Below are 23,977 nucleotides of genomic sequence, written 5' to 3'. Positions count from 1 at the left end.
CTCAGCTGTTGAGTGTTTACATTGACTCTGACCTGGAGCTTTTTTTTTTTTTTTGAGATCTTTGATTTCAGAAATAGTTAATTGTTAAATACCCTTAGAAATCTTGTGTGCAGAACAAAGGCAGGGAATAGTATAACAGGTATTTGCACCCTATATTATGTATTCCTTCAAAAGAAATGGAATTATTTTGATGAAAAGGCAAGAGTTCTACTTGGACAGCACAATATAAAACAGTAAAAGCCTTTCTTATTTTCTTGAAGCATTTCTTTCTTTTACTTTTTTTTTTATTATTATTATTATTTTTTTTTCCTAGCTGAACTGACAGTCTGAACATAGCAAATTTTCTGGATCATGAATTTCTAAAATGGTCTCAGTTGCTTTACACTTCCCTGTTAGACGCTTCTGTTTGAACTTGTCCAGGTTCTATAACTTTTAAACATTTTCATTCCCACCTTTTACCCAGTAAATACCAATTCCCCAGTGTTGCTTCATTCTGCTTATAGTTTTTCTAAACTAGTGATTAGAAGCCCATAAACCATCCAGTTTCCTGTTTTGCTGTTATGACACTGCAACTTGTGTGCTTCTTTTCCTGTGGAAGAAGCAAGGAGCAGGTGATGAGCTGTGGTGCTGGGAAGAGGTGTCTTCTCTCCACCTACAACTGTGCATGATAACCCCACAAGGCTGAGGGAGGATGTGACAGGTAGAAGTGATCCCTTGCTACATGACTGGACATTAGCAAAGATAATCTTGTATTACTTTACATAGTTGAAGCCGTTCAACCTTACTCACATTTCTGCTAAAAACACACATTTGAAAACAACATAGGCTTTGGATCTAGGCACATGGGCTTCTTCAGCTGCAAAGTTTCCTCGCCTAGAGCAAAGTGATAGGTAATGGGTGAAAATTCTGTTTCACCCCTCCCACCACACAGAGTTACCAGATTCATATCTCCATCCACTTGGCTGAATCAGGGCTGAATATTCATCACCTCACAGGACAGACCCTTTGATGCATGTACATGATGAACGCAGCATCCAGTTTAGCTCATCACATTAGCAGACAAACAATTTGAAAGAGAAATTAACACTTTTTTTTTTCCCCAGTTTTATCTGCTTTAGAGTTTTATCAGTTATAATCTCCTGAATTTAATATCACACCAGCAAATATTAATGTAACCAAAGAGAGGGACCAGACTGTATTACTTTTGTCTGTCCTAGCTGCTAAGCTTTGTGGAGGAGCCTGTTAATTTCACGCTGTGATGCAATGCATAGTTAATGGTAAAGCCTTCATCACATCAAACATTACAGGACACAACATAGGGAATGGGATTTTTAGTCTGGGAGGACAATTCAGGTTAGGTCCCTTAGGCTTTTTCTGATGCTGGTAAAATATCCTCATTAGTGATTTGGATAACAGAATAAAGATTAAGCTTATAAAATTTGCAGATGATGCTGAGCTGAATGATTTGAAAGCCCTGTGGAGGAATCAGAAAGATTAGAATTCAAAGGTTCTTGATAAATTGAAGAAATAATCTGAAATCAGAGAAACAAAATCCACTAAAGGGAAGTGTATAGTTCAACATTCAGGAAGGCAAAATCAAAGGTTTAAGTACAAAACGAGTTATAACTGAGTTGTCAAAGATAGTGCAGCGAAGACCGTGAGGGCTATAGCAAATCACCAATGAAACATGAATCCCTGCTGGGATGTTATAACGAAAAAAATGTACCTCATTCTGTGATATATTAGCAAGAATAGTATATAAAGGGAACAATTCTTCTGTTAAGTGCTGGTGAAAAACTGGAACTTGGGCAACATGTTTAAAGATGGATCTATATAAAAACTGGAGACAGACCACTAAACCCACTGAAATGAAAGAAAACTGTACTTCTGAAGCAGTTGGCTTTATTTAATCTAGAAAAGAGAAGAAGTGGGAACATGGCAGCAGCCTGTGGATACTAAAATGTTAGTGTAAGGATATTGTAAGGATATTGTCCATAGTTATCAGAAGCAAGAGAAAGATTACTTTGCAGCAAAGAATATAAGTCTATGAGAATTGTCAGCCTTCTTGAACAGTGCCTGTTTTATCACTTATTTCTTGTGTTTATTATTTTTAAACAGATGAATGTAGTTCATCCTAACTAGAGAGATAATGCAAGTACAAACAGAAATGCATGTATGTTTACTCATTCTTTTCATAATTTACTGTGAGATCTTACCAGGGTGAATTGCTTCCTTCCAAAATACTTAGTTAAAGGATGAAACAGATGGGCAGGGACTTTATGTTGTTATGTGTCTATTCAATTATAATTTAAGTTTACCAAACTATGTTCTGTCCAACAGGGGACCCATACATGTGCAGTATACTCAGTTCTACGCACAGTACAACATTTGGTAGAGATTTTTATAGACTTAATAGATAAGTAAGTAGATATCAATTTAAAATCAATATAAAAAAATCTTAGAAAGCAATCTTAGAAAGCAAAAACTAAGACCAGAAGATATGCTGACATAATCTTAGAACAAAACAGAGAGATATTAGTGTGGTGGTTTCACACTGTTACGTAGCTAAACTCCACCATGCTGCTCTCTCACTCTCCCTCCTCAGAAGGCCATGGGGGAGAAAATAGGATGAAAAAAGTTTGTGGGCTGAGAGGGAGGGGAGATCACACATCAGTTACCATTGTGGGCAAAATAGGCTCAGCATAGGAAGATTAATGAAATTTATTACCTATTACTAACAAGCTAGAGCAGAGAGAAACTGAAAGAAAACTAAAACCACCTTCCCTCCCCATTCACACTTTTCTACCTCCTCCCCACAAGTGGTGCAGGGGAATGGGGAATGAGGGCTGTGGTCAGTCCCTAACTCTTCATCTCTGCCGCTCCTTCACGGTCCCTCATGCTGTGGTCCCACAGCATACTTGTTCTTAAGCCACATGGAATAACATTGTACTATTTGCAGGATAATCTAGACTGTGGTAATGGTATATTCTGTTACCGATGTTCCTCAATGAATAAAATAGAAAGACCCAAAAAGACTGCTCGGCCACAGTATCTTGGATAAAGCACTCTGAAGATATTGCTAGTGGGTTCAGAGACATGCTACAACTGGAAAGTGATCTTGACTAAATATCAAAATGTAACTTGATAAATTCTAAAGAAATTAAAAAATAAGCAATCTGAATTGCTTCAATCAATTATTCCCCCCATCTTGCCTGCAGTTGTATGAGTGTTTATTATTATGCTGAAGTATAATCCTGTTGTAGGCACATAAATTCCATTCTGGAAACAAGGTAAACAAACATATTTCTACACTCAGAGTCACTTCAAAGTTTATGAGTAGTGTAGGCACAGTTAAATATTGCTATTCTAAGAATGGAATAGAAGGGCCTTTTTATCTTAAGGTTTCTGCTAGAAAAGGGAGGAAGAAGGATGGGGCAGAGACAGAGGGTAGCTTAAACAGAGATGTCAAAATATGTACCTTTCATTCACACTGTGTTAGATATCAGACAGTGTCATCTTGCTGGTGACAGACTGATCTAGAACAGCTTGGAATACTGAATATAAATTCCAGCTCAACATAACTTGATTTTTTAAATTATTTTTATTATTTTTTGTATAAGAAACATTGTTCTTTTAACAGGATCTAACCAACTCTCAGGATATCTACGTGGAAGCTATGGTGATGCAGATTTTTTGTACTGAGTTTTGAGTTTTGATGAAAAAGTCATAATTTGTTATGACATCAGGGAGTGTTGCACCAGTGAAGTGATTTTAGTGTTTTTTATTTTTATTTTTATTTTTTTATTTTGGTACTGTGGTGAAAATCAGAACAGAAGGAAATTGTCATATGGTCATGAACTTTTGTTCAACTTTTGATGCCCTAACTTCTAGATCTACTAGGTTTCACATTCTTTACTTAAAACTGCAAACAAACAGAACAAAACAATGCAACAGAACTTACAAATTGTTACAAATTGTTTTAATTTGTAGTTTTTTTGTAGTTTTCACAATTTTTGTCTAAAAAGTATAACATTTCAGAAACATTCTCACCTAGCTGACAAATTCATTTCCTAACAGCCTCCTTAAAAGTGGAGTGTTGATATATGAAATAATAAGTGAATTTGGATGGACTTTCAGTCAGTTATGTATGCAAACATGCAAATACTCCTTTGATTCCTTTCATTCAGGATGTACAAATTGACATAATTCACCCTTCTCCTATGTTTCTATAAAAATATTCAGTCCTTGTTGGAGTCATTAAAAGAATGTGTCACTAGATTCAAGGAATGTCAGCGGATACTTATTAAAAGAACAGAATTTCTTCTGCTTATTATTTATCTTGCATATCTGTATGAACAGCATCCTGGTCTTGCCTTCTATTTCAATTATATGGAAAATATCATTTTGGAGAAGAAAAAAAGTATATCCCCAAATAGATATTGTGTGGTGCGGAATAATGAATGAACCATTTAATCAAGAGCTACCTATTCTCCAAATACGTGAAGGACTCAATTCACTCTTACACTGTTGAACTCTGGAGGACTTTCATAATAATCAAGGGAGGGAAGGCAGGACCAAATTTAGATATTAGTTAGTTTCACATTTTATGTAATATCAGTTGTAGAATTTTGTTTCCATTAAGAGTAAATTATCACTTAAAAGGTTAAATTCACAGTGAATATGTGAATGTGAATTGTCAGCATGTTGTCAAATTGATCACGCACTGAACTGTAACAGCAATTTCCTGAATGAGTTCATAGCTCTTTCAGGGTAACGTGATTGCTATCCCCAAGGGAATATGACAATACCATTTTGTAGGTGGTGGGTTGTTACATTGTTCTAGTTCATGAGAAAGACACGGATCAAGAATTTAAGAAATGACATAATATTAAATGCTTAAATATGTACTTACCTTTAACTGCATTTATACTAGTGAAATATATCCACAGCCATTTTCTGGCACTAGCCAGAATCTAGCCACGCTAGTCTAGTCAAGTCTATCCTCCAGAACAGAGTAATCTCATATTAAATGCCTCTTGGCATGGGATGACTTCCTGAAATGTGCTAAAGCGATACTGGGAGTGTAGCAGCTGGCCTGAGGCATAAACGGTACTAGGGATCACTCTAACAATTTAATAATATAGATCAGATTACAATGCTTGGGGCATGATGGAAAAAGTGACCTTATATATTCATTTCCCACTGCCTGTATCTACCTTTGTAGATATGGCTCATAGTTTGACTGAAGCCAGATTTGGGTATTCCCCAGTCACTTGAAGGACCAGCAAGGAGGGCAGTTCTATGGGGCTGAAATCTGTGGGAATGCATATACACAAGCAAGGACAAGTCTTCTGATGTTCGTGAAAGAGGACTGAGAAACCTGTATCTTCCACTTCTCTGAGGCTCTCAGAGTCCAGTGCTGGTTCTGGAATTAGTTAACGTCTGAATTTTATAGAGAAATATGGTACTCAGCTGCCTGTGTACCACACACAATGTCATGATGCCAATGCAGTGGCAAATTAGCTTTATCCACATGCTGCTGCCTCCGAGGTGTGTAGCTGGCTTGCACATCCCTGGCAGCCTGCTGTTTAGCGCTTCTGTGAGCTAACTCAGGTACAGCCGGGTAAGCTTTCAATTAACTCTCACAGCAGATTTGCTTTGAGAGAAACGATACCATTAGGCAGTCTGCCACCTGCTGCCATATCTGAGTAGCGTGCCACCGGGGTTGCCTGAAGAGTGCACACAGACTGGTAAATATCTACGAGAGAGGTTTTAGAAGTCGGCCAGTGAACGTGGTGCTGACATTGGTCTCCAGGAATGACAAACTGTGGCATTGGTAGGTCAGATTTCAGATGCTATCATGGCAAGCTCACCATGATGCTTTTGTATGAGGGCATAAGAAGGATCAGAGTGGGTTAGACATGGAGTCCACCTAGCCCAGTTGTCTGTCTCCAAGAGCAGATACAAGCAGATGCCCATATGTACAGTGCAGTAGGCTTCCCAAAATAGTTTTTCTTTAATGCCTGTTTGGCTGTGTACTTACTTGTGAGCGGCTTGTATTTTAATGAACAGTTGGGGAATGGTTGTTCTTTAGCAAAAACTCTTAGCTGTCATTCTAATTTTCTTTTTTTTTTTTTTTTAGTATGTGGACATTTGGGAAATACTGTCTTTGTAGGTAAGACAAGAAGAGAAATATTGCACAAAAGGAACGTAATGTGATTCTTACAAAATCAAGAGTCTGATGAAGAAGGAGCTTTGTAAATGGATTGAAAGTGAAACAGTAGTTGTTTCAGCATAGAAACTGGCTTTTGTCTTTCTTGTTTCTTCCTGGGAGGTGAAAGTTGAGCTTGTGTTTCTCTAAAGGTGTGAAAATGGTAGATTTTTATAATGCTTCATGGTAGAAGGAGCTATATATCAGAATGAGATATTATAGATATTTCCTAAGGATATGAGGCTTAGGAAATGTTATTTACTAAGTGATTAGTGATTTTACTACTGATTACTTTCTCCTTTATATGTATCTACCTATGTTTCCCTGTTTAGCTGTATCTTTCACATTTCAAAATTTATCAGCATATGAGACAATTCCACAGAATGTTTGTAGATGTGAAGATAATATGTTCATATAACATTCATTGAAATGGGCAACTAGATAGTTCAAACAGTCCTGTAAAGTCTTCCTTCTGGAAGAAAGCCTGACTTCTGAATGTAGCCCTCCAGAGACACCAGGGAATCCACAAGAGAGAGCTATTATGAATGTCCTGATTGTGAGAAAAGCTTTAATCAGACATCACACCTAATTATATGCTAGAGAATCCAGCTACAGGACCTGAATTCATAAAACTAGGCTTCATTCCTTCTTCTGCTAAAGGATCTTAAAATAATTAAATGTCTATTAAGGGGGATGGAGCTGGTGATGAACTTCACTGAATGACTGCTGTGGAGAGGCATTGTTATGTTTTAGGAAATAAATTGAGAATGAGCAGTGTGTTGTCAAGGTAAAAACTGGTGGTGGAGAGGGATGTTTTGAGGAACTTTTAAAAACCAGAATGTGTTGTGAAGTGAAAGCCACAGAAGTAATTAGCTTCAGAGGAGATGATAAAGCTTATTAAGCCTGTTTTCTGTCTTGGAGGGTGTCATATCATACAGTGGAGATATTACTGCAAGTATTAGAACAATGCAATCAACAGTGCCTTGAAATTAATGTTTCTGGACTTCACAAGCAATTTCAATTATATTATGCTAATATGTTAAAATAGGAAAACAAAAGTTACGTAAGGTTTTTAGATAATATTAGGGTGCTGAGCTGGTAAATGAATGAAAGGAATTCTTCTGTAGTGGGAATAAGGGACTGAGAAACAGTTAAGGGAGGAGAATTGGGAAATGCCTTCAAGCTGAAGCAATCTGCTATTGGGAGAGCAATAAAAAAATCGCTGTAAGGCCAGAGACATCTCCAATAAAGGGCTCTTTGGGGAGGGGACTGGAAGAGAGATAGAAAACGGGTCAATCATTTTAGAGAAGTACTTTTGAAGCTGGTACTACCGAGCATGTCGAATGCTGTGTAGAAGTCTAGTCACTCATATTCAGGAAGGATAAATTGCTCTTGGCAGATAAAAATATCAGGGCATAGCAAAACTGTGATGTGAAAAGCAAAAGGAAGAGCAAACTGAAAACAGAGAGGGGATGCAACACTAAGAAAATACATCTTGATGGTAAATTTAAGGGAGGAAGAAAACAGTTTTTTCTCTTTTAAGCTGAAGAGCAGTGCTGTCACAAGATGAGATGGGCTTCAGTGAGAAGGAGTACATTAACTAAGAAGCACCATGATTCTAAGCAGCAAAACTGCTTCCTGAGTAATTTTAAGGTAAGGTATGAAAAAATTATGCTCAAGTTACTGAGAATGGCTGGTTCTGGGCATTCTGTCTCAAAACATGCCCTTTCCAGTCCTGTAGTGAATCTCAACTATCAAGTTGACATTAACAAGTTGGCAGAAAAAAAGGTGGGGGCTACAGGGTAGAAAAGTAATGGGAAGGGAGAAAGGAGCCATCTCTTCAGTACGGATATCAGCATTAAATGTTTTCCAAAATATCTAAACGTTTTCACCATTCACAAGCTGTGGTTGCTTTTCCTGAGAGATTAAGACAAAAATCTCCTTGTTAATGACACCTTTTTTTAATGACGTGGTCAGCTGTAGTCAATTGCTTTGTAAAGGTATGAGTTAATGTTCACCACAGGGAGAGGCTCCCAGGTAACTTAGTCACAGATTTCATTACAGGATTAAGAAATACAGAAAATCGCCTAAAGATATTTTTCTTACATTAGGAGAAAAAAATACTAACCTTGAGGGAGAAGTCTAAAGATTTCTTGGATGGAGGGGTTTAGCAGATCCCTTTCAGAAGTGCAGTGGCTCAAGGTGAGCTTGCCCAGGTGCTGGGAGTGGTGTGGACAGGTGGTTACATCGGTATGTATGCATACTGTGTGGAACAATAGCTGAGCTAGTTCCTCCTGCTCATGGCTGCACTGTGCTGAGCAGACAGCCTGACTACCTGAAGTGGGCTATGTCATTCATAAACTCTGCTTCAGTTCTTTAAAGTAGGGAGATGAAAACATGAGTATTTACACAAGACACCAGTTTGTCTGGAAATTAATGGCCCCGATTTTGCAAACACTTGTGCAGATGATTTTCTTAAGTATGGAAGGAGTCTTATAGCCTTTTGTGTCTAAAATTTTCATTATCAAGGAAAAACAGCTTTAAAAATGCTGAAGGGTCAGATCTATTTCATTAACTCTTTGATCTCCTTGGTTGAATGGAAGATTGGAAAAAGCAAGAGTTATCATTATTATCATTATGGTGTACATTCCTGCATATTTTTTTTGGCTGATAAGAAAGCTCATGAGCTGTGTTTTCATTTGTAAGTACATTTTTGAGCCTTATAAAAAAAAGTAGGTGGAAGAGCTCTGTCTTGCTATACAATATGTTTATCTGTGAAAAGCATTCATCTCAAACACTAATATTTAATGCATCAGAGACGTGAAATCACTACAAAGATTAAAGTTTCGGATCTGTAATTTTTGTAAGAGGTTCTGAATGATAATATTAAGTGCCACTGCTTTCAGAGCTAGTGGAAAAGAGCATGCTCTTTAATATCAAACAAACAGAAGATAAAAGATTTTTTCAGACATCCAACATTAAAGACAAAAAAAAAAAAAAAGATGAAGCTGCACTTTTGAACACTCTCTCATTGACCCAGATCTTGTATGGCCAGTGGGTGTCCTGCAGGATTAAGCCTGCCTCAGTCCTCACCAGGCAGTGCCATCCAGCTCTCAGGAAAGCTTGGAGATGAGTGTATTCTTCATTATTGCTAGGCAGCTTGTCTGGGGCACTGGAGAGCTCCGTGGGACCGCACAGTGCTCTGTGCTAGCCAGAAGCCAGGACACTAGGTGCAAACTCAAGGGTTGTGCTGAGACAGAGTTGATAAATGGTGCTGGACATGAGACGGGGCTGTGCAGGTGGATTTTTCTGTAGTAAATTGTATGGTATGTCTAACTGTATCTGATTTTTATTTTTCTATTAATCAGGAAATCTCAGATAACATCTGAGTGCAAGGTTATCCTGTGATATTGCTCAGTCCCCTTAGTATTGCTTGCTGTCTTTGAGCTCAGGACTGGGTCTGGTACAGTACAACCACATGACAGCTTGGAGCAATATTGGAATAAAAGGTTTCAAGGGTGAAATTGCCATTCTGGATGTGATTGACACATCCAGTTGATTGTATTACAATATATTTGGTTGACAAGCAGAACCAATTAAAAAGCACCTGATTTCAATGTGCCTTGTTAGATTTCATTTCAGTGCACTTATCGGTGAATTAAATCTAATTTAATGACAATGACGGGGCAGTGATGTAGGAGTATAGGACTCACTAGTTCAAGTGTACGGGGCTTGAATCATTCTAGCTGGAAGTACATGTTATTATTATTTTTTCTTTCTTCTGTCAAAATAGAATGCAAAAATATAGATTCAGTGCAGAAGGAGAGGGCATGATATGGCTGAGGAAACCAAGTTGACGTAAGGTGGAGACAGTGTCAACAAATGCCAGAAACTGTGATGGTGCTGGAAAACAAGACTGAGCAGCTTATAAACCAAAGTGAACTTTGTACCTTGAAAGAATGTGTCTGAAAGATGGCAATGAGCTATTAGATGATTGCTCCTGTTGCAGGAATAACATGATTGTGGTGTATCAGAGAGTCTGTGACTACATAGAAATTATTTTGAAACCTTTTGCAACAACTTTTCCATTTTGATTAACCACAGCCCACTGAGTATGTGCTCTTCACACATGACAGAATTCAGATGACAGAGGCCAAGCGAAGAATGAAAATGCTGTTGATGACATTTTCCTCATTCAAGAATCCTGTCATTGAAAAACAGCCTCCTTTGAGAAAAAGAAATATCTCATAAAAGTGTTGAAATTAGTGCGGAGTTTCTCAAATTAGTCTTAATATTATTTAGTCATTATGGAAATATTCATATTATTTTAAGTTTTGAATTAAAAGCAAAAATTTTGAGAATAATTTTGATCTTTCATAAACATCAATTAGAACATTATAAAAGACTAATTTTTACTGAAAAAAATGGAAACTTATTTTTCACCTTTCAACACAAGCAGCTTTCTATTTTCTGATGCACTGTACATAAAAATTAATTGTAATAAAATTGTCATTGAACTGCTAGATAATATATTCTTTTTTTAATGTGATCTTAGGCAGGACTGAAGATGAAGACACTCAGAGTAGGTGAGATGAGTTGCTCTCAGACTCCTTTTACTTTTTTTAACTTGTGACTCCTCATGTAGTGGGAACTTATCCATTGCACCTCTACACACCTACATGCAGGCATCTGCTCTGGGATATCTTAAGCTACAGCCAGGTCTTTTGCCTAAAGGCTTGTTATTCTATCCAAAAACTTTATTGGAATTAAAATATGTGTTGAGAAAATATTAGACTTGGAAGGAAGCTGCTGTTTTAGTGAGTGAGAATCGACATGGGGTATTTTGAAATGTGGTGCACAAGGGTGCAACCAGCTGATGGACCCAGAAGTGCTGTAACTACTTGTCTGTCTTTAACTTCTACATCAGCTTTGCTGAGAGATGCTAGCCTGTTCTCAGACTCACATTGGGCTCATGTTCAGTTCAATGCACAGTTTTGTGCCAAAGTACCAGCCTGCGTAAAGCTAATGTGGGGTTATTTCTTGTTTTACTGCATGAGGAAGTTGTGCCCACAGCAGCCTTATCACTCATAGATGTGGTTTCAGCTTCTGGAATCCTGCTGCTGGCAGTGCTAGAAACCTGCACACCTTCTGTGCACGACAACTTCTGGCTTTCACTTCAGGGATGTGCTTCTAGAGGCAGATCACTAAGTCAGTTTCTTCTGACCTGGTTTTCCAAACATGTAAGGCTTTATGTCCAATAAGTTGGTATATCCAGAGGGAGTTTTTGTTTGAGAGGGAGGATGAAATGGATCATTTGAGGAAAAAAAAAAAAAGTTCTGTTTTAAAGGCAGAAGGTTGTATTAGCTGTCATGGTCTGACTTTTTGATATGGCTTTTGAGTGTAAGAAGAGGAAATGAGAAGGAGTGAATAATGAAATGTGACAGGGATTTCTTTCCTGTGTACTATTAAAAAAAAAAATAATTTGCCTCTGCATTTTTCATGGGTAAGTTGAAGATAATGATAATTCTGGTTTGAGCAAATGGCATAAATGTAAGAAACTTTTAAAGAATGTATCCAAGTTAGCAAAGCTTTAACTCAGGTGGAAAGCAAATTACCCACCTAATGGGAGGGAGAAGGATTTTTGAACACCCTAACCCATTCTACAAGTTGCACTGTAGCCAAAAATAATATTCTGCCTTGCTTTTGTTACCACTGGGACCAAATGCTCTGTTCTACTGGGAATGCTGCATTAGTTAGTACATTTATTTCACTGGCAGATATTTCAATTTTATTTATTTTTTTGCGTACATACTTGGAAATAAAACTGACACCGTGTTAACCACTTGCTGTTGTAGACATACAGTTAAGCTCTGTGAATGTAGGTTACTTGTACAGTAATGAAATGAAATATGAACATGTAAATTACTTCTCCATTGATGATCCTCTGAGAAATTTTAAAGATCATTTGTTTTGTAGGATTACGTAGACCTAATAAAGCTCATTTTCCATTAGCAAATGTCTTGTACTTTCAGGAGAATCAAATGATTGCTCAAGGAGAGTGCCACTTTGCATCGTCAAAAGCAAGGCAAAGTAACTTCAACAGTAGTACCATAATGATTTAGCTATGTTGCTTACTGTACACAGGAAAGTCATACAAGAATCTACATGAATTCATTCTGACCCTGACCACTTGCAAGGATTTTGTGTGTAACTACTTAAAAAAAAGCAAAATACTGTTTGTGAAATCTTAGCCAGAAGTCATGGGAATGACTAGCAACAATCTTTAGATCCAGCTCTTGTTGAGAACTACAAAAAGAAAAAGAATGGCATTAGACCTACAAAATAATGATCAAAGACTGTAGTACACTTAGAATGTTTTCTTTTATTTTAAATATACCTATTACAATAATTTGTTAGGCTTATATAGAGCACTATTATTTACATAATTCAGTGTTTATCCTTTGGGGTGAATTCCAGTGCTCAATAAATAAGAGTCAGTGAGCTGCTTATTAACCATGTCAGAATCAGAGTTCAGAAAGATTAATTTCACATAAATGATGAAAGTCCATGAAATGGTTACAGTTACCTATGGTTTCATACAGTAGGTATCTTCTGACTGCAGTCAAATTGTGTTTAAAATTCTGACCATAGTTATAGGTAATCAGAACAAAGATTAACAACAACATCAAATTAAAAATATACTGAAAAACATCAGTGGTTAAACCTCTACATTTTTTGGACGCATCTCAGGGTGATGATATTGTTTGAAGGTAACGAAGAAACAGTTTGGTAGAATTCCTGTTATAAAACATCATGGGGCAAAATATACAATCACTGACAAATAAAAAATACAGCTTTTTACAAGATTTCCTTTTAACGTGGCATCTTAAAATGTGCCTGCAGATAAGAATGGTTTTCATTCTTTTATTAAAATTCAGTTTTCCATGGTTATTATTTCTTACACATGAATTTATGCATTATGTATGCTATTTAAAACATATAAAAGATTAAGTTGTCAGTACAAGAAATATTATTAGTTGAGAACATGAATAAAGGGTTCATATTAGATCCCATTCAATGTTACGTGTGTAAGCTCAAATACACAAGAAAGGAACTTTGGTCCTGATCTTTCACTAGGAGAGTAAATGTGGTCCCATGTTTCTACACAGACAGTTTACTGTCTTTACGGAGATTGTGCCAGTTCTGAGTGCAATCCCATGTTAACATGATCCATGCCCAATGTGGGTTTGAATCAGGACAAGCAGCTTTAGGGTTTTTCTCCTAATTCTCAACAATATATTTTGGAGGTCAAGTCCATGGCACATCATGCAAGTGGCTGAGTATCTATAACATTCAGCTATGGCACCCAGTATTGTTTCCCCAACATAGAGAAAGAGAGGGAAATGCAGCTCATAACCACTAGGCATTTATCCTAGCGAATGTAACATTATCACCATTATCATGGACCAGAAACCATTGTTTATTGGCAGTATGCCTGCTTGTTCAACAAAACATTTTGAATTTCAGCAGCATTACAGCTTTGCAAAGAATAGTTTCTGAAGTACCTTGTTACAGTTTTGAACATCTGGCACATTTAAGACACCCACCCACCTATTTAAACAATATTTTAAAGCAAAATTAATGTTTGATATAAAATAACAGTTGTGTTGTAAATGTGGAAAAATAGCCTACAAAAAATAAGTATAAAAGTGATATCAGATTTATGAATATGTTTCATATACAAACAAGTCCAGGTGACTAATCTGTGTGTTAGAAATGGCCCTTGACAGGCTGTGTCACTACAGTACATCACATTTTTCACAGTTTACAATAACACAGTTAGATTCACTATATGATGACACCTTATATAAGAAAAATAGTATTTTACAAACTATACATTTGGCATCTATTTTTAGAGTTTTTTTTTTCTTTCTTTGTCAGTTTTTTTTTCTTTTTCCTTTTTTTTTTTAATTTTCTTACAAAATAGTGCAAAATTACAGTGCGTTAATAGAAGATTTTGGAAATCCTAATAAAAAGACATATGTAACTTTTTTTTTTTAATTATTATTATTAGTATTCACTGGAAGCAGTTTGGCACGTTAGGATTTTGTATAGATGGAAAATCTTCTCATTTAGTTGTCTTCAGGATATCCATTGAATCCTTGAAACATTAACCTGCACCAAGGGAGTTAACTTTCCATACTTTTTAATCTCATTTAACATATGCATTACAAAAGAAAACAGCAAAGGAAAATATAGATTTTATGGTTAAAATTATTTACCAAACAGCATACATATATCAGACAGGCTTTTCATACCATGTTATAAGGAAAAGGACTGATGGGAACATTTTCATTTGGTGACTGTTAAGTGGTTAGTTATAGCTTCAAGGCTCTGTAGGAAATTTATCCCAATTTCATAGATTTAAGCATTAGTTTATGGTATATCTTTCACATTTTGCTGTCATGCATGTCCTTGTGTATAGATCCAAACTGTCTGTGTCAAGTCAGGGGGACAGGGTTTCATGAAAGCCTATTTTATGCTGGACTAATTCATATACAGAATAACCAACAATTGCTTTTTCTGCCAATTTGCAACGATTAGATTATTTTTTTACTAATTACTTACTTAGGAATGTTAATGAAGAGTTCCCCCAGGTATGAATACTTCATTTGTACAGACAAGCACCATACTTCAAAGAAATGCCAATACCCTTGAAGACAACAGAGACTTCTGTGTAATCACAAACAGGCATGGTGCAGACTGCAGGACTGGGAGCACCCTAGGTCACCCTGTCTGTGCACTGAGAAATGCACAAAGATGTTACATGCGTCTCACTTTAGTTCTTTACCTCCTTGGCTAAAGGTAGGAATGAGAAGCCTGGTTGAGATCACAGTATCACCTGCTAGAGGTTCCCAAATAGCCACCTGCACCAACCTACTCATAACTCAGGCAGTTAACCCAGAGGTGAAAGGCTCTGCCATGTGATCAAATCTCTGAACTCTTCATTGCACAGAAACTGTTGGGTTCAGTTAATTGCATGGAGAATATGGCAACATAAAGGTTTCTCAATTAAATAGCTTTCCAATAGAGTAATTAAGTGACTTTTTCCAATACAGAAACCACAGGATGATGTCTCTAGAACTAAGTATTTCTCATGAGTTTATGGTTTTATTATCTGTATCGCTCTGTGGCTTTTGTGCCATGAATTAAAATTACTACTGCATAGTATATTTAATCAGTTTCTTGGCATTTCTGTACTTTTTATGAACATATCTAACCAGTATGAATATTACACTGATTCTTTGAAGTTAGAATGGGCTGTAGCACTAGAAATATTTATTCAAATATTAGAAGGAAAACATCCATGAATGAGAAGGTTGCTTTCTACCCTAGCAATTCCACTCTGGGCTCATCCTGTATTACTGAATGGGAATGTCCCAAATCAGCTACTGACTTCAGTGGAATATTTGCCTGAGCAAGGAGTAAAAGATGAAGCTTAAACAACCATTTTGTATGAATTGTATTTGTATTGATTGAGGTCTAACATCTAAAAAACACTTATATTAGAAAAACAAAACAAAACAAACAAAAAAGCAGAATTGTCATCCAATGTTAATAAGAATACCCACCAACTGTTAGATAAACAAGTACTTCACCTAGATTCTCTTCTCAATAGTTTACTGGTTTGGATGAAGAAAGCACTTGAATATTTGACTAACTTCCACCATTAGATTTAAAGGTCAGAAGGCTCTCTGTCAGCCTGCATAGACACACTGGTGCCCTCTGTCTCTCCCAGGCTACTGATTTCTAGTTCCCAAACCTCTAGTTTAGCTTAAATAAGTAGTCCAATTCATTTACTTACAACTCAGCTGTTTCTGGTTCTATACTTCTCCAAGATGAAGGATGCAAACATTTCCTCAACAGTGGGAAAAAGACCACATGCTGTTTTTCAATTATATGCCTTTTCTTATCCTCAGAAAGCAAATAAGAGGTAAATCAGGTGTTCACGTTTAGATGTTCAAATAGCATTTGGTAAATGCTCTTAGATACATGGTTTAATTCTTGGGTTGCCTTTCGTGGAGTCAGGAGTTGGACTTGATGACCCTCATGGGTCCCTACCAAATCAGGATATTCTATGGTTGTTCTATGATTAGGCGCATCCCCTCTAGGACATACTCAGTCTGGGTTAAATGGAAGCAGATGTGACCAGTTTTATACTTTCTTCCTAGGAGAGTATTCTAAATACTATCTCACCAAGTCTCAGCTCCTCTCACCTCTGTATTCAACACCCAAGTACACAGCACAGGGAGGCTGTAAGGTTGGGTGCCATGCTGAGTGGATGACATTAGGTGATGGTGGCATATGTTATATGCTGAAGCAGAAGAGCAGGGCCAAAGTCTGATGGATAAGCACTAAGCCAGAATTAGTCTGAAGAGTTTTCAATTTGGAGTAGCCAGTTCACTCACAGAATAGACACATGGATGCTAAAAGGACACACAAATTGGCCTGTGCTATAGACTGTGCTCTCTGGCACAATTCCCAAAGACAATAAAAATATACTGTTAGAAGCCCCAGTGCATTAAAGCATTTAAGATGCTCTTAAATTTAAGCATGTGCTTGAGTCTTATGGTCATATGCATGTGCTTAAGGTCCTTTCTGAACTAGGTTCAAAAAGCATTGTTGCATAAAAGCAGAAGGATTTATTTCAAAATAATAATAAAAAAAAAGATATTAAGAATTCTTCATGTCAAACTGGAAATATGATTAACTTACTGACAGACTTCAGTCTTCCACCCCCAATGCTATTTTTATCTAATAAAAGAGATAATGCAAGGCCAATAGGAGTGTCTTTCTTGAATAATCAGCAACAGTTATTGGTTATTTAACTGATGCTTGCCTTATTAGAGATGAGAGAAAAGTATATGGTACTTTTTTTTTTTTCTTTCTTCAATTCCAGGTTGAGAAGTGAACATAAGTAGCTAGAGCCAGTAACCATCTGTCTACTGTGATCAGCAGTGCCAGTCACACAGACAGTGCTCAGTCTGCACGAAGTCTGCAGCCCCACATCCATATTCTACCTCTTTCTTTTCATTTGATGTATTTCTTACAAACCAAATATGTTGCTGGTTCTTTCTTGCACGGTCTGTGGGACTCACTCAGGCTGCTTGTTCATTGCAATCTCAGCCACCTTGGATGGCAAGAGACATTCGAAGAAACTGGGGACCAGAATTTACTAAGGAAGGGAGATCTCACATTGAGCATGAGCTGCTATGGTCATTGAGTGTTGGTGAAATGAAAGGAAAAGTCTGCTTTAGAAGGATCTGCTGCCAGTTTGTCTGATGTCTGTTCACATTCAGTGGGATAGCAATGCATCTGCTGTTAGCATTTTATCTGTTTTGGATCTTATTTTCCACACTGATTAAGACAGTATAATGTCGATAGCTCAGTGTAGCACAGAGTGCCTGAAAACAACCAAAAGAAGGTATAGTAAAAGAAAGAATAATGATTACTCTTTCTCTTCAATGACTGACAATATAATATGTGACAAGTAAGCATGCTGCTGGATTACTGGGCTGGCAAATAAAATGAACTGACTGGCTGAAATAAAATTGTTAAGAAAATAGTAAGAATTGATGTGATTTCTCAACTTTAATTTCTCTTTTTTTTTACAACTATCTTCTTTTGACAATGGTACCATGGCATAAATAATGCCTTGTTTTCCATTTTAACTAATTCCATGTAATTTTTCTTTCCATAATTAATTGTTTTTGCCCATTCTCCTTCACAGTGATTTACTATTTGAACCCATTACACTAATTGTTCATGTAGGATGGCTCAGAGAAAGAGCACAGACAGACTGGAATCAATCTTCTGTGAGTTAGGTGTGTAGGTCCAGGCAGACTGCATTTTTGCTTACACAAAGTTCAGATAATTTACATCCATTGTTTCCATCATTTACCACCTAGGCTGGATATGCCTGAAGATGTTACAGCTTCTGTCAGCAAAGCTCTTTACATTCAGGACTGCTTAAGGCTTGACAATACACGTAGATCCCCCTAAAATCTTCATAAAATGGCTGACTCACTTATGTTCCAGACCACACACTTCAGGAATATCAGTGAGGCACTAGGGCCACATCTCTTGTTAGGATTTGACCATGATTCTTAGTCATTTCAATCTGGTTTAAATTTCTCCTGTTTTATTAATCTTTGAAACAATTCAAGTAATGCATCCTGAAGGCAAAGTATACAAGCTTGTGTAGAGTTTTTGTGACAAGAACGACTCTGTTTCCAGTTCCAGCAAAAGACTGTCATGTACCTTAAAATTCAGCACAAGATTAACCATGCTGACTGGATCCAGTGCTCACAGAAGTAACAATATTACTAACAGGCTTAACACTTAGCATATATTTCAAAACTTTCCAGTGTATACTCCTATTGATAGTAACAAGTAATATATATTCCCATCTCATCTCATTATTGTGCTTACTTGTTATTAATATAAGAATTTATCAACTGAATCTTGAAGCCAAGGAATTAGTCTCCTCTGACTAAGGCTTTGTAATGCCCAGCACAACTCCCGCTATCTGGAACGAGGAATGAAATAAGGGACTGCGCATGTTCACCAAAGGGTGAATATACTTCCACTGAGGTCAATGCAAAGAACTTCCAAATTCCAGCATCAAGGAAATCAGGTAATCTAGCCAAAGCAGTGCCATAATCAGCAGCTGATAATTTCACAGCCCTGAAATCAAAAAGTATGAAGAAACAGAAAGGTTTTGTTCCTGTGGGCAATAGCCACTTGCCTTCAAAATTATAGAAATATTATTCACATTACAACGATGTCAACACTTGGTTTTAGAAGACTGGGTTTCCTTATATTGCATTAATTTGCAAGGTAAGCTCATCTTGTTTCCTGCTGGGATGCTGGTGAATTTAGGAGGTTCACAGTATCTTGTAAATTAGTTTTTTAAGACAACAATACACAGTGTAAATAAATATTTAAATGGAGACATAGGGAGAACATAGGGAGAACACAAGTGTTTCTGTAAGATTTTCAGAGGAGTTTCTGAGTTTAGAAATGTAAATATATTACTCTTACAGCCTTCCTTGTTTCTGTTCCAGCCTGGGGTAAACAAAGTATCTCACAAATCACTTTATTGTTTGTTAATGCTTATCATCACTTATAACTTGATCCATTATTGCAGCAAACTTGTTGTCTGCAAGTTTAATCTTAAGTATTTATCAATTACATTGCTTGATCAAGGTCTTCTGCATCACATAACTAGAAGTTTTTCCAGTTAAACCTTTAGACTTTTTTCATTCTTTTCTGTATGTAGCTTCTTTTACCAGACCTTACTTTAGTAGCAGGACGTGTATTTGTTCACAGTAAATGAAAAGCATTTTATACCTTCATGTTTCAAGCTTTTTACATGTTATTTTCTTTTTCTTAGGATTAAGTCTCGAAAGTTTGAACTCAATGTTCATCTGTTAACTATTGGAACAATGTACTAATTGTACTGTGTGATGCTTACCAGTGAGTTTGTACCTTTTAACGTTTCTTTTACTTCAATTTCTTTTACAACTCTTTCTGTAGTTTAAAGAAGAGATAATATAGTCAGAAAAGAATTCACATTTCTAGTATGATTTTAAAACATATCAAAATAGTAGACGCTAGATTCTGAGAGCTGACTGCAACTCAGTAGAAACTGTAATCTGTAATATTTTGACCTAAAAAAAAAAAAAGCTGATTGGCTTTCAGTTGGTATCAAAATATATCCATATGTCTACATCATTAAACTAACCTTGTACTATACACAGCAATCCAGAATTTAAGTCTTAGCTGTTGAAAGAAAAAAGTAATAAAATCAGATGACACACATTAGAAACAGATATATTTTTAACAATCATGACAATCATCACATTTCTGTATTTGTTATCAGAGCAAATTTAATACTTAAAAATCTGCTTGTATATTCAGATTTTGAAAGCATGTACTGTTCTCAAGAATGCATTTGTTTATACCTGTCAAACAAAATATTTTCAGAAAACAAAACTCATTAGCTTAATGAGTTGAATAGTTGAATATGTCATCTTCATAACTTATTTACTGATTTTCATCATATTTCTTTCAGAAAAGAAACTCACCACTCAGCAAGTAGTCCAACTATAATTACAGTTCAACAGATCTTTACAGAATTGGAGAGAAATTTGACAATTGAGAAAAAAAAGAGAGAGAGAGAAATTTCTAGAATCTTTTAACAAGCTATTTCTAAAAGTTTACTATTACCAGCTGAATTCAGTGCATGAGTCTGATGTGATCAAATGCCTATATTAAAATCTGTTTACTTCTGTATCAGTATAACACCAATTACAGCCCTGATTCAGGTAAACAATACTTGAAACACAAGGAAACTTAAGGACATGCTGCATTTAAATGCATTCAAAAGTTGGACGAATCAGGCTTTGATCACTAAGATTGTTCATCTTGTTTATATCTGGCTTCTCTACTCTTCAGAGGGTAACAAACGTATTCCTAAAGTAACTCTAGGAGCTGTTTCTTAGGAAACTCATCCTTTTTAGAAACAGAGTGTCTGCTATTGTAATACCTTTAAAAAACTGTATTTCTACATTCTGCACCCTTAAAAAGGGGTGCAATTGATCACACTGGAATAATGACAGATATTGAACTTCACTGTGTTCTTAAAATATAAGATGACCCATAAAAAAACTTTACTGTTTTTTAAAACATTACACACATTTCAGAATAGAACAGAAAATTATGTTCTTAAAATTCTCTATGGCATTTAAGAGTCGTGTCCTCGTTTTCCAAATAGGTTAAAAAGCAAATAAAATCTTAAAAAAAAATGAAAAAAATGTTAAAAATGACTACTTTATGTGCAAGACTGAGGCATACTTCATAGACAATGTGAAAAATCTTGTTTAAAAATTATAGTAAACAATCAAATATTCTTCAGTGCACATAATTAGTATGTACATTATAATTTAAAACTGAGTATTGATGACTGCTGCTCATGATCTTTAAAATCTTTTACAAAATATAAATAGGACAGCCAAGAGAGGATAGCTGATAAACCATGACATAAGGTTTTCTCTTCCTTCTTCTCTTTTCTTATTCCTTTCATCTCCACTTGGACTAAAGATCCTTCTGGCTTCTTCAAAAAAGTGCACACGCGCACACAGACACATACACACACACACACATTAATTCCAAAACCATTTTTCCAAATTTCCAATTGACTTGTATTCCTGGTGTCTTTTCACATGATCACAAGCAAGACATGCATGTGATTCCCAAAACCTAGGAAGATGCACTGAGAAATCCTTCTTCCAGTTGAAATAACTAAGGTACATCTTGTTATTTTTGTCAAGCATTAGAAGATATTCTGCCAGCTCTCTTGGGGAGAGAAAATCTTCCACGTGTATGAAAGAATCTGATGGAATGTAATTCTCATAGTTTTCTCTGGAAGGGCCCAGTACAACTGGTACTGATCCAGCCAGAAGAGCATTGTAAAGTTTCTCAGTAATATAATCTTTGTGGATTGAATTTTCAAATGAAAGGTAGAATTTACAAGTAGAGATAGTTGGAATTAAGTTTTTGTCATTGACGTAGTCTCCGAAGGCTTGCCCATAGGTATGGATTTCAATATATTTGCTAAGCTCATTGTAATACTTGACTCGAGCATGCTCAGGGTTCCAGTTACTTACAACCCAACACACCAAGTTTTCTTTACTTGGCACTTCATATGTAAAGGAACTTGTACCGACCATCATGAAGCCATAAGGCACCTGAATATCTGAATCACGCCGGTAAGTCAGGGTCAGGTTAAAGAGGTGTTCAATGCCACTCTTTTGTGGAGTATGAGTTGGAGACTCCAAGTTCATCCAAATCCATTTCTGGAATGGTGGCCTGGCTTGCTGAGGTAAATTAGTCAGATCCCAGCTAATGTCTCTGTGATGAATGAGAACTGCGTGGGATTTGTTATATAGTGAGCGGTCAATAGTCAGATGGCACCCATGGATGTTGAACATTGTTTGGCAGGATGTTAGATCAAATGTCTGACCAAATGGCCAAACCCAGATCAAAATAGTAGTCTCGTTAACATTATCAGTTTTGGAAGAAAAGAAGCTCTTCATTTTCAAAACTGAGCTGGCTGATTCTATAGGACCAGAGATCCAACTGTTTGTTGGTTTAATATAAATTAGTATAAATGCCATGAAACAACCAAGGACAATGAAGATAATCAAAAATGGCCGGAAAATTCCTTTAGATGTCGATGTCATAATTTGTTCTGAGAAAAAAAAAAAAAAAAGAGAGGAAGAGAAAGAGAGAAAATAACATCAGATATTTAAATCACATATATATGTCTTGTTAATGCAATCAGACATCAGAACCCCACATGGACAAATTTCGATATCATTGAGCTATAATCTCAGAAACTTCTTCTAAGTAGAGAAGGTATGTTGTGGGTGCCCCATCCCTGAAAGTGTTCAAGGCAGATTGGATGGTGTTTTGAGCAACCTGGTCTAGTGGGAGGTATCCCTGGGGGGTTGGAACTAGATGATCTTTAAGATCCCTTCCAACCTGAGCCATTCTGCAATTCTATGATCCCATGAATCCATGTTTCTATGAATCTACGCGATCTTGCACAGCATTCACGGCAAAATTTTGGATAATGGCATATTTCTCCTCTTCACGTTAGAAGCTATTTGACATAAATTGAAAGTAGGGTTTTCATACATGTCATACTTGATATATATATCAACGTATATCTTAAACAGTGTTTTTACTTAAAACCTAGGCCGGGGATTTGAGACAAATGAAATTACTCTTTGATTCTGTCCTTGTGTGTCTGGGTGAAGGATAATATGATGCAGTTTTGGTCCATACATATTCGTATCTATGTATGTATGGAGGATGCAGCTTTAGAAAAAAGAAAAAGAAAAGCACTGGAACTTTAATTCTGTTATCAATAAGACTGTCAGAAAATTAGCTTATGCCTTGGCACATGGGTATGAACAGTTGTGCCTTTTCCTGAGAACTCCAAGAACAGATAGGGAAGGAAAGCAGCAATACAGGTTCTCAGCTCCCATATTCAGCCTCACAGTTCCCACATAAAGAAAAACAAACAGTAATATGTCCTTAAAAATTTAGTTATGTTTTTACGCCACAGCCCTGTGTTAAAAATTACAAAAACTACAGATATGCTGCATCTTTTTGAGGCATCATTTACTTTTTTTTTCCCTGGGGAAAGAAAGGGCGAGAAGTTCATATAGTTTCCTTTGTCCTCTTTCTTGTAGTTTCTTCCTGAGATAACTGATAAATCTCTTTCCAGCACTCGTCTTCCGCATGTTTCTTGTGAAACCTAGCAAAGTTAGGGATTGCTTGTGGTTAACCTCAACTGCTGTATGTAGCCCTAGAATGCAGAGGTGTTCTAAAAATAAAAATAGTTAAACGTGTAAAAAGTGCTATGACATAAAATGAAAAAGGAACAGAAGTTAGTTATCAAAAAGAAGTGTTCTAAATATACTGGCTGACTGTAGAAATGTAATTCTGCAGTACACTTCAATTACTATAAAATTTGTCTGACTTTCTTTTTCTGCATGTTTTTCAGTGCTTTGGATTTTTATTACTTTTATTAGCTAGCTCCACAAAAAAAAAAAAAAATCCCACCCCTAAATATATATATAAAATTATCACTCTTAATAAAAAAAAAACAGTGACAGAAAGCAAAAAAATATT

General features: G+C 36.4%; 2 protein-coding genes across 10 annotated transcripts in view; one reads left to right on the top strand and one right to left on the bottom strand.

The window, feature by feature from the left end:
* The first annotated feature begins 5,686 nt into the window (after nucleotides 1-5,686).
* Nucleotides 5,687-10,732, top strand: LOC310896134 (uncharacterized protein). 4 transcript variants are annotated; one of them, XR_014581215.1, is made up of 5 exons: nucleotides 5,688-5,836; nucleotides 6,143-6,175; nucleotides 7,755-7,864; nucleotides 8,323-8,413; nucleotides 10,316-10,732. XR_014581215.1 is itself a non-coding variant. In XM_083828045.1 (4 exons), the coding sequence occupies exons 1-4, from the start codon at nucleotides 5,818-5,820 to the stop codon at nucleotides 10,460-10,462; spliced, it is 309 nt and encodes a 102-aa protein (XP_083684171.1). In that variant the 5' UTR covers nucleotides 5,687-5,817; the 3' UTR covers nucleotides 10,463-10,732. The 4 variants fall into 4 exon arrangements, 1 of the variants encoding a protein (XP_083684171.1); XR_014581216.1 differs by having other exon boundaries at nucleotides 5,690-5,836; nucleotides 10,005-10,732; XM_083828045.1 differs by lacking the exon at nucleotides 8,323-8,413 and having other exon boundaries at nucleotides 5,687-5,836.
* A 1,841-nt stretch (nucleotides 10,733-12,573) lies between these two features.
* FUT9 (fucosyltransferase 9) overlaps nucleotides 12,574-23,977 on the bottom strand; it is a 119,430-nt gene continuing 108,026 nt past the window's right edge. For 5 of the 6 annotated variants that reach the window (XM_083828040.1, XM_083828043.1, XM_083828042.1 and 2 more), the window contains one exon: nucleotides 12,574-22,526. In XM_083828040.1, the coding sequence (XP_083684166.1) occupies nucleotides 21,439-22,526 (1,088 nt within the window). In that variant the 3' untranslated portion in view covers nucleotides 12,574-21,438. The remainder of the gene's footprint in view (nucleotides 22,527-23,977) is intronic. The other variant, XR_014581214.1, reaches the window with a different exon arrangement.

The sequence above is a fragment of the Anser anser genome (genome assembly GCF_964211835.1).
Source record: "Anser anser genome assembly, chromosome: 3".
NCBI lineage: Eukaryota > Metazoa > Chordata > Aves > Anseriformes > Anatidae > Anser > Anser anser.
This window is presented reverse-complemented; position numbering and strand designations above follow the sequence as displayed.

What these genes read in the sequence shown, in the direction of transcription:
- LOC310896134 (XM_083828045.1), top strand. An exon ending in GGGAAATACTGTCTTTGTAG is followed by an intron (nt 6,176 to 7,754) that starts GTAAGACAAGAA and finishes TTCTCTTTTAAG; the next exon opens with CTGAAGAGCAGTGCTGTCAC. An exon ending in GCTTCCTGAGTAATTTTAAG is followed by an intron (nt 7,865 to 10,315) that starts GTAAGGTATGAA and finishes GATTAACCACAG; the next exon opens with CCCACTGAGTATGTGCTCTT.